General features: G+C 35.5%; 1 protein-coding gene across 3 annotated transcripts in view; it reads left to right on the top strand.

Moving 5' to 3' along the window:
* robo1 (roundabout guidance receptor 1) overlaps positions 1 to 8,868 on the top strand; it is a 401,904-nt gene extending 393,036 nt beyond the window's left edge. For all 3 annotated transcript variants that reach the window (XM_073989014.1, XM_073989013.1, XM_073989015.1), the window contains exons 22-24: positions 3,374 to 3,518; positions 3,928 to 4,257; positions 8,003 to 8,868. In XM_073989014.1, coding sequence (XP_073845115.1) covers positions 3,374 to 3,518; positions 3,928 to 4,257; positions 8,003 to 8,597 — 1,070 coding nt within the window. In that variant the 3' untranslated portion in view covers positions 8,598 to 8,868. The remainder of the gene's footprint in view (positions 1 to 3,373; positions 3,519 to 3,927; positions 4,258 to 8,002) is intronic.
* The last annotated feature ends 6,194 nt before the right edge of the window (positions 8,869 to 15,062 follow it).

The following is a 15,062-nucleotide window of genomic DNA, read 5'->3' as shown; positions in this document are numbered from 1 at the left end:
TTCAAAAATTATTTTTTGTTGCACGAATGAATAAATATAAGCCTACTAATAACTATAATAACGTTTATTCCATTCAAATATTGTAAAAGGTCATGCACAAAACCACTTTGAAAAAAAATAAAATTTTTTGTTAAAAAATTATATCTTGGAATAAAAGCGTTTACGAAATTTTTACGATTTTCAGAATTGAAGAAAATTAGTGAGAAATAAATGTGATGTCAGTTTTATTATCTCATGTGATCCAAAGGGTATTTTCAAATGTATATCTGCTTACAGTGACTTCAAAAAATTGCCCATAATTTTGATAAATACAAATTTTAAAATCATTTTGTGCGTGAGGTTTTTTCATCGAATCACCTTATAATTAAGATTTTATGTAATCTTATGGCAAAACTCATGACGCTATGATACAGGAATATGAGTTTTTCTGTTCGGGTTTTCTGTTCGACTTCCTCAAATAGTATGCACGGTGCTCTCGGAAGTTTTTGCGAATTCTGAAACTACAATGCTTATATATGAGAAAAATCAAAAAACCAAAAAAAAATCGCCGGAGCGCTTATTAAATAAATCGTGATCAAATTTCATAAATTTAAGGTTTTTTAGGTTTTCACGATTTTCCTTGCAAACCGCAATTCCTATCGAAATTGGATAAGAGAAAATATTGTAGCTGTGAAAATTCTATACAAAATTGACCTTTATGATATTTTTATGGGTTTTACCATTTTTGAGATATAGAAGTTTAAATTGGGACAATGCCTTTCCAAAGCAAAATCGCGAAAACCTAAAAACCCCAAAATTGTGAATTTTGGCCGCGATTTATTTAAAAAGCGCCCCAAAGTTTTTTTGTTTTTTGATTTTTCTCAATCATTTACAGTTGGTTCAAAAGCACCGTGTATGGCATGCTTAGTATCAAATGCTTTTGATAAGTCAGGCGCCACTAACTCGGTCCTTTGGCATAGCTTGTTCCAGTTAAGTCCTCTGATGTTAAGTTTTACGCTATTGTAATGCCTCGTAACCCATGCTGACGATGTGTAACAGGATGGTGTTTTTGACGGCGGTTAGAAGTAAAGCCTCAATATTCCTTGCTACTAGCAGCGACAAAAGCGAAATCAGTCTGTATTATTCACATTTGCAAACATTCTTGGCTTCGGTAGCGATACCATCCCAGACTTCTGACTTGTTCTTGGTGTTTAGCGACAGGTTGAGAACTTTGATGAGATACTCAATTATCGGTTCTTTCAGCTATTTGAGCATTACAATGGAAATTCCGTCCCAACTCGTTGGAAGATTTCCTATTCGCAGGAAAAGATCTACTTCGACGTAGTACTACTCTTCTCTTTACCCAGTCACTCTAGGAAAGCTCGACGAATTGTCTATTACAATAACTTGCGCACCTCTTCGGATCAGTCAGAGTAAGGTCGCCATTATGTCCCATTTTTCTTCTTCCCAGTGTCAACCTTTGCCAACAATTCACTTATTGCGCGTCCAATGTTGCAACTCTTCAGATCCCAATAGTATTGACCTCAGCCGGTACCTATGGTTCCTAAATAGAAAATTACCTATTATGCTTCGGAGAAAATATCTGGAAGAATTATTTTCGAAACTGACTAGGGAATTAAAATCGGTATATATGATTAGCATATTTTTGTATCTTTACCCGTTTTTTTTCTACACATCAGGAACTATTTTAATCAGGAACAGATTTTTGTACTCGATTCTGGTATATCTAATTGCTTAAATATCATCATGGATATACATCCTTAGGATAGCACTTTCAATAAGTCTCTGGTTTGAATGTTGTCTTCAATCTCGCCAACCCTAAATAGTGCCATTTGGTTTGCTGGAAGGTTCATTTACGTCCTGTAATTAGGGCATTTAGTTTGGGATAAATAGGTTAGTTTCTCTCGGCCTTTCGACAATAGGTATATTACTTGCCCATTAAGAAGACCTAAAATTCGTTTATAAATGAATTAACAAAAAATGTATATATTTTTCCCCAGAAGTGGAACACAAATTTCTGAACATTCTCTTTCATCTTAAAATTATAACTTCTTTATATCTGTTGAATTCATTTCAATTTTCTTGTCATTATTGCAACTTTTTGTTTTTTTTTTTTTCTTTTTCTCCTGGCCTTTCTTTAACCCATTTTTCTGGGAAAAGTTCTTTTTAAATACCCTTTGTTTTTCACTTGATTTGTTAAGCTTAAAAGGATTTTTTTTCATCATCATCATTTATCCCTGAAATCCGTTTGTTTTTTCCTCGTTTCCACAGTAAATTGATTGTTATTGACAGTTGGTTAAGTGTAGGTGGTGGTTTTATCTTTGAGTTATTTTTTTCAATTTTCTTTGGAATATTTCCTGGAAGGAAAATCTTTTCCCTCTCTAGAGATTTTTTTCACTTACACTGCCATTACCTTAGGCCATTTGCTAAAGACTGAGGGGAATAGACAAAGGAATTAGAGGGTGGGTTTGCATAAATGTTTTTTCACATGAACTCATTTGCCTTCCCATGTGCGGTATTTAAAGTATTTACTTTTCGAATTGCAAGCTAACAATTACTCCAGGCCATACAATTTTAATAAAACAGCAGTGTAAATACATAAAAGCGATTTTTTGGGATTTTTTTTTCACAAAAAATGCTAAATTGCTAATATTTTTGGACATGAAATAACTTTAAAAAAAACAATTCCATTAATTGCATGAAGTTATGTTTGGGCCTAAAAGTATGCTCCATATTTTGTTAGAATGTTTAGTCATATCTTAAACTGCTGTTCTATTTAATCTAAATAATCGATAATAACATAGCAATTATTTGCTATTATCTATGCCCCAGGCATAATCCTCCCCCTTGTTCATTTCATGTTAGGCGGCCTAGAAAATCGACAATGCAACAAACTGTCTGGCCTTAGGCCAAACAACTATCCATCCCACCCCATTATATTTTATGTGGAATAAGTGATTTACCATAAAAACAATTAAGCTGATTGGAAAAATATATTTGACATTATATCCTCAATATAAATCCCATCCCTCGCCATTCATTCGTATTATTCATGTTCATTTCACAACATTGTGTCCTCAAGGCAAATTCACTTGAGGATGTTGTAAACATATCCTGTCATCGATGATATGATGGCAGCATCAAGTTTCAAGAAAAGAAGCAACCAATTTTTTTTATGTTAAATGATTTGTGTTAATATTTATTTCTTATTTTCTGTTTCTCCAATTTTTTTTTTTTTCTTTACATATTATCCTGCCTAATCCTGCTGCCACACAAATATATCCTCCTATGTGTGTTGAATGTATTGATGTTTCCTCCCGTTGTCGTATATGTGTATGTGTGTTTGTATGTTAAATTCCACCAATACTAATAGAACAAATTAATTGGTCAGAATTTTTGCCACCACCACCGGAACATCCACCACCAGTGCCCTCATCATGTGGCTATGCACCCGGATCACCTCAGTCTTCAAGGAAAAGTTCCAAGAGCGGTGGATCGGGAATTTCGACGCATCAAAGGTAAGAGAGTCAAAATTAAAAATCATTACAATAAAGTAAAAAAGAAATAATAAAATATTCCGGTGGTAGAATTCCGCAACTAGTTAAAGACAGAATTAAAATAAATAAGTGAAAAAGTTGTCGTATACTTGTCAGTCCCTTCAGCCGTGGTTCAACATCAGTATCGACCAAGACGACGACGAACCAAAATGCGAACGAAACACTTATGAAAAAAAAAACAAAGCATTTTTTCCATAGTTTCACTTCTCAGCCTGTAGCATTAAATAAAATAAAAAGTTTCAAATAAAAATTTTAGCATTTTCTGTCGTTAACAAAAAAATCGTTGCAGAACTTTACTTCTATGTTAACATTTTGCCAAAAAAAACCTACATTTTAATTCTCAACTTTTATTTATATCTTTTTTAATTAGCGCCTTGAATTCATCAATACACAGCAGTTCATCGGGTGGTTTCTCCACATGGGGTATGGCACCACAATGTGCCGCTTCGGCGGGTGCAAGACCACCCCAAGAGAATTACTATAATAATCCCTTGCCATGTGTGGGCGGTACACAAAATCGTTATCAAATAACACCAACTGGTCAGCATCCTCCCCCATTGCCTCCCTATTTTCCGCCAGGAGCTGGTGGGACGGCACAGCTACCACCCCGCAACATACATATCCATTATCCAGCACCCAGACATGCAATGAGTGAATATCAACCAACCGGTACACATAACTCAAGATGTTCAAATGGAAGGTAAGAATAATGAATTGAAATCGATGTTCTGCCAAAACGTAGTTATCTAACCAATAAGAACTTCTAGAGCCAAAATAAAGGGCTGGGTACATAAGCAGCCTCGCCTTGTTGCTTTGCTTTCCTGCCTCATTTTTGACATAACAAAAATAAAATAATAAAGAAGAAAAGGGCAACCTAGTTCGAAATCGGCTCGGCCTTCTTTATTATTTTATTTTATGTTATGTCAGAAATGAAGCAGGAAAGCAAGGTAACCAGGCGAGGCAGCTTATGTACCCAGGCCTGAAAAGCTAGCTAATCTACCCCTTTTGTACCTGATGGACCCATACCAAACAAATCTCAATTTTTTTCTTTCAAGAAGTTGTCCTCTAGAGCAAATCTAGTTCTAAATAGTTCCGACACCGATACAATGTTCGTTTTTCTGTCCTTCTAAATACTTGCCAGACCTATATAATTAAATGAATTTTTCAATTCTCCGTCCTTTTGTATTTTCACGCGTTTTCATAGTTCTATCTTCGGAGTTGACAAATAAAAAAATCTGGTTTTTTGGTGGTACGACCAAACTCTAATAGCCTTCATTAATAAGTCGATTTGGCACTGATTAGGTTTAAAAGTCGTCACAAAATGTATATATACATAGTTCAACGATATTTCCCGATAGACTTTGTGGCACCGTGTAGTTTGGCCTTTAAATTTAAATGCATTTTACACTACATTTTAAAAAAGGTGTTTTGGGAAATTACGTCATTTATTTGGCATATATTGACAACTTAAATGTAACATACTGGATATAAAAGCCGCTTTATTGCTTTGAAATTTCTTATTGTACAGTACAAAGAATGTCATAGTCATCAGCTTTGATATGTAACAACTCAATTGGTATGTTGCATACTTTTAGGTTACATAGTGCGTTCCTCTCCTTTTTAATGGAAAAGCTAACAAAGTAATATAAGAACTGAGCAATTGCAGATATGAACAATAGGGTTATGACTTTTTGATTTTAAAAAATGATTCCCTGATGCTAGAATGAATGAACTTTTGGCAATGACTAAAATAACGTTTATTCCATTCTAGTATTAAAAAAGTCCCTCACAAATCACTTTGAAATTATTATATTGTGAAACAAGTGAGAAAAGGCTATAGTCGGTACGGAGCCGATATGATACCCTACACCACTACCTCTGTGCATAATCTTTTCACTCGAAAATATTTATTTTAGGGAGATACGAAAGTTTTCACCTATCTGGCTTTTATACCAAATGACTTAAGACAAACAGAACCAAAATAATTAATATTTAATTTTATATTTGACTACTATCGACATCAACAACATCAATATACTTTTATCTCTGTGTGAAAATTTTGTGATGATCCGATCAATATTCCGACCTGTAGTGTGATTGCAGAAAAAGTGGAAAAAAGGGATGTATTACCGACTATTGCGATATCTCTATTATTTCACCAACTACGCCAACCTACTTTGCATAATTTTGAAGATTGGATCTTCTACTTTCTTAGCCAGGCTTTGCTTTTAGATGGACCCCAACAAAAGGTGTGATATTCATCATTATTATTACAATCGCAAAAATTAGCGACTATTGCGATATCTTCGTTGTTTGACCACCTAAGACAACCTTACATAAGTTACATCGTTGTAAAGTTACATCGTTGTAAAGGTGATACTTTCTACTTTCCTTGCCAGGTTTTGCTTTTTGTATACCCCTTATAGACGCTGAGATATTTGCTTTGAAATAAAATGTTTACCTTTTTCTCCAAATAAATTTTTTGCTCATTCCGACCCCTAACTATTATCCGACCATCACCAAAATCAATACGCTTCTTCCTCTGTGAGACCTAAATCAACCCTCGAAATTTCGTGGCGTTCCGATCCAAATTACGACCTGTAGCGTGATTTCCAAAAAAATGGAAAAATTTTATGTATTACCGACTATTGCGATATCTCCGTTAGATGGTCACCTACGCCGATCTAGTTTGCATCATTGTGAAGACGGAATTTTCTACTTTGAAAGTCAAGCTTTGCTTTTAGAAAGTCTCTAACCAAAGCTGTGATATTCGTCATTATAATTAAAATCGCAAAAAGGAAAATTTGGGTTTTATTTGCGACTATTGTGATATCTTCGTTGTTTGATCACCTACGACAACCTACTTTACATCATTAGAAAGGTGATGTTTTCTACTTTCATCGTCAGGTTTTGTTTTTGGTATACCCCATACAGAGGCTGAGATATTCGCTTTGGAAAAACGTTGTCATTTTATCCACTTAAGTTTTTTGCCCATTCCCACCCCTAAATATTATCCGGCCATCACCAAAATCAATAGGCTTCTTCCCCTCCGGGACCCCCATAAACATACAAAGTTTCGTGACGATCCGATCAAAATTGCGACCTGTAGCGTGATTACAAGGTTTAGATGGACAGACGGACGGGCGGACACACATAGCCAGATCGACTCAGCTCGTCGAGACATTCATTTTGGTATATGTAAGTATGGGTCTACGAGCATTATTTCGATGCGTTACAAACTTTTTGGCCAAAACCAACTTATAATACCCTCCCCACATAGTGGTGTAGGGTATAAAAATACGAGGAAATTAAAAAAAAAATGCTGCCAAAAATTTAAAAACAATCCCAGACGAGTCACTAAACTGCACTCTTTCTAAACTTTATGTGGGAGGTACCCGAAAGAGTGGTCCGATGTAGTTGAAATTCAGAAATAACTCGTGGCTGTTAGAAATAATACGATGCACAACGTTTGGAACAAATCGGTTTCTCCATTCGAAGGTTTTTGTTTGAGATTTTGAGTCATTATCTCAGGAAGTATGTACCCCCCGAAAAATTTGCTTCGTCGTAACAAGACCCAAAATAAGAATTTTTTGGAGAAAATTTAAAAACGATCCGAGATGAGTTGTTAAACTGTACTTTACCCAAATTTTGTGTGGGAGGTACCCGAAGGACTAAACCTATATAGACCATATTCCAACATGATACATGACTAGATGAAATAATACGATATGGAAAGTTTGGACCAATCAGTAACTCCCTGCAAGAGTTATATTGTGGATTTGCCATTTTAGTTGATGTCGTCAAGGTTTCTTGGAGCTTTTAGGTTATAATATCAGAAAGTATGGACTTGCTCCCTAAAGGAATTTCACCGTCGTAAAGGGGTCCGCATGCCAATCTGCCGAAAAAAATTTCAAAACGATCCGAGAGGAGCTCTAAAACTTCACTTTTTCCGAATTTTGTGTAGAAGATACTCGAAGGAATGGAACGATATAGTCCATACTCGAAGCCTATCTATGGCTGAAAGTAATATTAGCATGTGCAAAGTTATGTGGTCATTCGGTTACTCCATTTGAGAGTTATCGTGCACAACATTTTAGCGTAAAATGTTGAGTTTTTGTGGGGAGGTACCAAAGATGCCGAAATTTGGACCCGATTGGGGGCTTTCCTGGGGAGGTACCGAAATATGGTCCATTTTCGAACATAAACTAAGTTAGGAAAAAATATTACGAATGTCCAATTTTGGACCTGATTAGTTGCTTCGTTCGAGAGCATCGTAGGCACCAGCCAGCCAGACGGACGGACATTGCTCAATCATAAATTTGTTCGAAGTTTAATTTCAGAATTAAAAATTTCAATGTAATTGGTTTTAGCATTTTGTTTTTTATAATCTCTCATATTCCAATATATTTTAAATGTTTTCTCTCTTTTCTCTTCCTTCTTTTCAGAGCCTGCAATAGCTGTGATGCATTAGCTTCACCCCTACAACCCTTACCACCACCCGGTGAAGGTTGGTATCAACCACTGCATCATACATCACATATGCCACCAAATTCCTCATCACATCAAATCTATCAATGTTCCTCCGAATGTTCGGATCATTCACGAACCTCACATACGAATGTTCCACATACACATCATCATTCCCATCACGGGGGTCATGGCGGTGGCGGCGGTCACAGTCACAGTCATCATGGTCAAACAACGCCTGGTGCTAATGATACCATGCGTTCGGAAAGCAGTACTGAGAATGGTGGTGGTGGTGGTAAATCAAGTGTGCATAGATGCCACAACTCCAAATCTCGTTTCCCTGAAATCATAGAAAATGATCATCAATTAGCCAATAGTTCGGCGGGTTCTTGCACCTATGAAGTATTGGGAGAACCAATGCGTAATTGCAGTGAATGTTGTAGTAGTTCACGGGAAGGTGATACATGCTCCTGCAGTGAAGGTTCCTGTTTATATGCTGAGGCGGGTGAACCTGGACCGCCACCTCCCCAGCCCCCGGCAGTGCCCGCAAAACTAATGACACAAAACAATTGATATGCCGCCTGTATGTCGGCCGTTGCAAAGGCATCACAAATGGCTACAATGGAAAACATGGGTGAAGGTTTGGTAACTGATGTTGTCATATATTTTTAGTGGCCCTTAGGGGTTTAGTAAGAACAACAAATTCAACAAATTCTGTAAAAATCATAAGATCAATTGGCAGCCTAATGTCAATGGGCAAACCCAGGAACTGTAAGTGTAAATTTCAAAAAAAACAAAACGACTAGTTGGTAAGCATAGATATTTCATATGAAATACACAAAAATAATACCACAATAACTATAAATAGTTTATTTTCCAAGGAAAACAACAAAACTAAATATTATTAGCAATTTCCGTAACAAAAACATAATCATTGTAAATTTGAAAAGCATTGAGATTTTTTCGTAGCCATCGAATAGTAAATTATTTTTAGTAAGATAAGTAATGAACAAAACACACACACACACACAAATTTAAAGAAATTCTTAAGGGAAGGGCCCTAAGTTTTTTTTTCAAACCACAAACCAACCCGCCACCAAATTATGTTCAAACAAAATTAAGGCATTTATAAAATTAAATATTGTTTTTCTTTTCTATTTTTCTTTGCTCAATTTTGTTGGCTACAATGTGTAAATGGCGTGTTTATGTTGCATTTTTCTTCCTACCAAAGCCAAAAAAAGAGGAAAAATAAAACAATGCAACATCACTTTTTGCTACAATTTTCCCTTTGGTGCATATCCCAAACCCTGTTTTTCGTGAATTGCTTTTGTTTGGTTTCTTGTTGCAGTCGGTGGCCTTTTGAAAAATTACCACATTTTACCTAGGCTCCTTGCAACAATTGCATTTGAAATTGTTAAATAATTTACTTTTGTGGCTGAGTACTTCTTTCAGCTTTTTTCGCCATTTGTAAAACTGTGAATGTTTTTTGTCACGATTCCCTTTCCAACCGTGGCTTCACGTAAATGTTGAAGGGAACTTTGTTTTGACCTACCCAACTTTTGTGGTTTTGATGTAGTTTTTGTCGTTTGGGTTTTTGTTGTTGTTTTAGAATGATTCTGTTTATAGTTTTAATTTATGTTTATTTTTAAACATAATTTAATAATAACATGTAAATGAGTCATAAGACCAAACATTTTTAAGATTAAAATTAAGGCATGCAATATTTATACAATTGCATATACATACATACGTAGTTGGGTTATAGGTAGATGTATTGAAGTTAGCTGTTTCGATAATTTTGAACTGTGTAGTAGATTTTCGAATACCATAAACTTTTTCTATAGGGCTGCTAAAGTAAATACCTATTGCGAACTTTTCAAATGGTAGAATATAAAGCCCTACAAAGAAAACCTCATGGGCGATATATAATTAAAATTCTTTCCTTCTCAACGACAAAATACAAACAACATTTTCAGAGTATTTCTAAAGGTGGTGTAATATTAGTTCTCTTCTGTGGGAAATTAGATGTACTCAGTTTTTTATTAATTGGATTTAAAATTTTACCCTACCTCGGACGTATCAAAAAATTAATCGTTGTTTATCTCTCGTTAAACAATTTGTTTTATACGATACGAAGTTGTGGAAAGTAAGGCGTCGATTTGTGTTAGAAAAACGTCTCCTACCTTCCCGTACTCAAAAAACTAGCAAAACTTGCATTTAAAATAGCGCTCTCTTCTAATTTGGCCACGCAGAATCCCGCAGCATGTTAGTTGGCATCTGTAGTGCGCTTCTATAACTCAGTTTTTTTAGTTACCGACAAAAATCGGTAACATTAAAACGCAAAATCATGAATGAAAATTTCAAATAGAAGTTGACGATACTGTGTTATCGGTAGAACTTTACGACTACTTTTTATTGGTCGCTAACTTACCGAATAATATCGTTAGTTACCAAAATTATAAGCATTTTAATTTTACCGACTATTGTCGGTAACTCAAAAAATGAGTTATAGAATCACACTGCTGATCGGCTAATACGTTGATTTTGACATTTCTGCTGGAGTGTTAGGAATTTTCGCCATTTTCCGTCCTAACATTCGAACTCAGCAAAAATAAATAAGAATACAATCAGCCTGAATTTTTTGACAAAAGTCTTCCGTGGATCCTAGGTTCGTGGGTAATAATTATACCCTCAGCATTTATGCTAACGAGGGTATATACACTTTCATACGGGCAAAATGTGCCTCATCGAAATAATGGTTTTAGACCCCAAGTATGTTTGGACGAAATGTGTTTCAGACAATTTGGAGTCGATTGAGCAATGTCCGTCTGTCTGTCTGGCTGGCTGGAGCGCACGATAACTCTCGAACGGATGAACCGATTCGGTTCAAATTTTGGCTTTCGTAATATTTTGCCCAAACTTAGTTTAAGTTCGAAGATGAGCTATATCGGTCCACTCCTTCCGGTACCTCCCCCACAAAAGTTCGGAAATGTTCGGAAAATTTGTGCGCACGATAACTCTTGAAGGGAGTAACCGATTTGGTCCATACTTTGCCCATCGTGGAGCGTGTACCAGACTTAGATCAGGTTTTAATATGGACTCAATCGGTCCACTCCGTCGGGTACCTTCCACACAAAAATTTGGAAAAGTTCAGTTTAGGACCATCTCTCGAATCGCTTTGATTTTTGCTTTAGCTACTTGTATTCACTGCCCTCCATACGACGGTATAAGTTTCATCAGGGGCAAGTCCATACTTCCTGAGAAAATAGCCTGAAAGTTGCAAAAAAACCCTATGACACCGTGTGAGGAGGTTGGAGGGCAAAATAACTCTCGAACAGGTCTGCCGATTCGGTCCAAAGTTTGGCCTTAGTAATATTTTGTCCAAACATAGTTTAAGTTCGAAGACAAGCCATATCGGTCCACTCCTTCAGGTACCTCCCCCACAAAAGTTCAAAAATGTTCGGAAAAATTGTGCGTACGATAACTCTTGAAGAGAGTGGCCGAATTGGACCATACTTTACACATCCTAATATATCTACCAGATATAGATCAGGTTTAAATATGGATTATATTTGTCCACTCCATCCGGTACCTCCCACACAAAATTTCGGATACATGTTCACTTTAAGACCTGCTTTCGACTCACTTTGATTTTTGTTGAAGCAACTTACATTCGCTGCCTCAATTGCGATGGTAAAAGTTGTTTCAGGGGCAAGTCCATACTTCTTGAGCAAACAGCCCGAAGGGTGTAAAAACCCCCTATGGTACCATATGTATTGGCTGGAGATACACTTCCATAATGGTCAATGTCGATCCATTTCTTTGTGTATCTCCTCCGCAAAACGTTTGATCTTTAATCATAATCAACATTTTTGACGGTTCAAACGCCCAAAATTTTTAAAACCCCCTAAATACATACGTTTTTTGGGAAAAAAAAGTTTCAATATATTCAGACTGAGGGTATATCTCTGTCGGCAAAGCCGACTGATACTTTTTTACTTGTTTTTTAAGCACTTCAGTTCCTTTACGTGCCTGAATCTTCAAGTTTTAGTACTTTATATGCGAAAAGCGTTCCTTGCTTCAAAAACCATACAATTGATATGAGCGCAGTTCACAACCTTTACCACTTTTTACCAAAATCTTTTTCATTATTTTTAAAAGTAATGGAATATACAGACCATTTTGCACTTTACATCTTTGTTTTACTACGAAAAACAGCACATAAGCACGCAGATTACAAACTAAAGTGAAATTCATAGCATTAACCTTTCATATGGGTTTGTGTATGTAATATATATGGTGTATACTTTTAGGGTTTAAAATATTCCTTATGAAGAAGAGAACTTAGTCAATAGTAAATAACTGATCAGAACACCTGATTAAGGAACAGTGGTTAGAAAGTCCAGAGTATTTCGAAGAAATTAATCGACCCTGAGCTTTACATTTCGGTTCATTGATCCACCTCATCATCTTATCATTTATAAATTCTCAATTTAATTTCTGAAAATAGACAGCTGTGCTCCAGGGATGTGACATTTTACAGAGATGGCCGTCAGAAACTGTGACATATTTGACATACATTTCCGACGTATAATACATGCATATACAATGTCGTATACAAAGTTGAGTAATAGACAATTGAACAGTTCATCATGCCATCTATCCGTATGTATATTTGGTGACGGTGCGAATTTAGCTTAAGGACTGTTTTGTAGCTTCAAGGTCTTGCACTTATTGCTCTCTTTGCGGTATGAGGTAGTTCCTTGTTCAACTTGCGATCGGGTAACTGACCCCTCAAGAGACTTCGGGCTAATTGAGATGTACTTACACATTTGAATTAGTCGTTTCAGAATAATTTGCTTACGACTGAAATGAATCCGTAGGAATGGTTATAGCCGAAACTGTGATGTTAAAGTCCCGCACCAAACGGATTGGGACAAGGCACATTGAATAAGGTAGCCGATTCGACGAATAGCAACAACAAAAAGCCTCTTGTTGTTTAAATGTCAACATGTGTTATGTTTTAGGATGAACAATTGTTGTTGTATGTTGTTTACAACAAATTTTTTGACATTTCATGTTAAATCAGCTGGCGTGGATCGGCTACCTTATTCAATGTGCCTTGGATTGGGAGAATTAATATGTCTTAATTGCCACCGTGTTGGGTGGGCTCCCAGGTCAGACAACATCACATTTTCAACGTTGCCAAAAATACCTCTGAGCATAATGTATGAATCGGTATGCTCTCGTTGATATGAAAGAAGTCTCCCTTGTTCCTTCAGGGACGTGTTCACCTTAAAAAATATTTTAGGGTTTATAGCTTGTATTACTTTTTATACATTTTATACAATTATATGACGTTTTTGACGTTTACTACTTTAAGACAGTCGAAAACCTAAAAAAAATCGCCATATGGACCATCCCTGTAGAGGAATTCCATAACTCATTTTTTTAGTTACCGACTAAAATCGGTAGAACTAAAACGCAAAATTATGAAGGAAATTTTTCAATAAATGTTAATAACACTCTCGCAATTGTTAGGACTTAGCGACAGCTTTACTTTTGGTCTTCAAACTACCGACAAATTTCGTTAATTACCGAAATTATAAGAATTTTAAGCTTTGTTCCTTTACATTTTTAATGGTAAAAGTGGTAAAAGAGAAAACTGTCAAAATTGCCAGTTTGACCAGAAAAGTAAAGGAACGGAAAAAATTGTAGATCTGGTAACAATGTCAAAAAGAAACATAAAAATACAGTTTTATTCTTTTATTTTACAGTTTTTAATTTTGTTTTGTTCGCGTCCGCTTTTTTCTTTTGTTATCCTTAATTTGTTCTTCATTGCCAAATAATCATTAAACAAATGTCGAAAAATCAGTTCTACCATTAGTTACCCGAAGAAATTTGTCTGGTACCCTGTGGAAAAAAAGAAAAAGCCATTTTTATTCTCGCTCTCTCTTAAAAATTGTTTCCAGTTTTTCCACTTTTTGGGATTTAGAAACGCTTTGCAGGTTTAAAATGGTAACCTCGGGCAAGTAAAGGAACGCAAATTTAATGTTACCGATTTTTGTCGATAACCAAAAAATTATTAAAATACAAAAAATGGAGAAAAATGATCGGACATAAGATTTAGTGAGAGAGAAGAGAGTGTCGTTCACCGAGAGCACTCGTGTGGGTTTTGGCTGACATTGACTTCTGTGTCTGTCATAACCTATTTAATTTCATTGACTTTAGCACACTTTTAGGCTCTCAAATACGTATCTAGTATTGCGATTTAATAAACCCCCACTGGGTTTCAAATATTAATTACTTTGTGTATACGCCAAAAATAAACCCTCATAAAGAAAGATAAACCGGCAAAATGCTATAGTGCAATCGGCGTTTAAGAAATTTCATCCGAGGTTTCTTTCCAACAGCTTTATAAGCGATTTCAGTTATTTTTGGCTTTGCTACATTCAACTGACCAAAAGTTAGGATTTCTTAAATACGATACGAATTGAAATTTAAACTGGTCCATTTATAACCATTCAGTGGATACTTTGCAACTGGCTAAGTATCTTTTTGATATTTTTTACATTTCTCTGTAAAGGACAAATAGACTTTCTGTAAGATATTGCAAGCATAAAAATGCGGTTTAAAATGGAAACCATGTAACCAAGACAAGGCTACAAATACAGGGTTTTAAAATAGAGCATAGGTGTTCTTTTTATATTTTTTCTCTCAACTATGCCATTCCTGATTCCTTTGATATGGTTCTACCTATACCTTTGCGCGATTTTGTTTGAATATTTGATGATGGTTGGGTGTGGTAAAATTCGAATTTCTTCCACCTTCATTTAGAAACTGTTGCATCTAACTGTGCCATAATGCAAATGGAATGTCATAAGAAAATCAATTTCTAATAATGGAATAACAACAAAAAAACTGCCATTTGAAATAACAACAAAAAATACAATACACTAAAAAAAAAATAGAAATAATTTTAAAAAAATAATGTTTAAAATAAAACTGTGTAAATTTACCATAAAAACCCCAAAAACC

The sequence above is a fragment of the Musca autumnalis genome, unplaced genomic scaffold, assembly GCF_047663935.1.
Source record: "Musca autumnalis isolate F117 unplaced genomic scaffold, ASM4766393v1 scaffold_5, whole genome shotgun sequence".
NCBI classification, from domain to species: Eukaryota; Metazoa; Arthropoda; class Insecta; order Diptera; family Muscidae; genus Musca; species Musca autumnalis.
The sequence above is the reverse complement of the archived record's forward strand: the minus strand, read 5'-3'. Positions and strand labels throughout refer to the sequence as shown.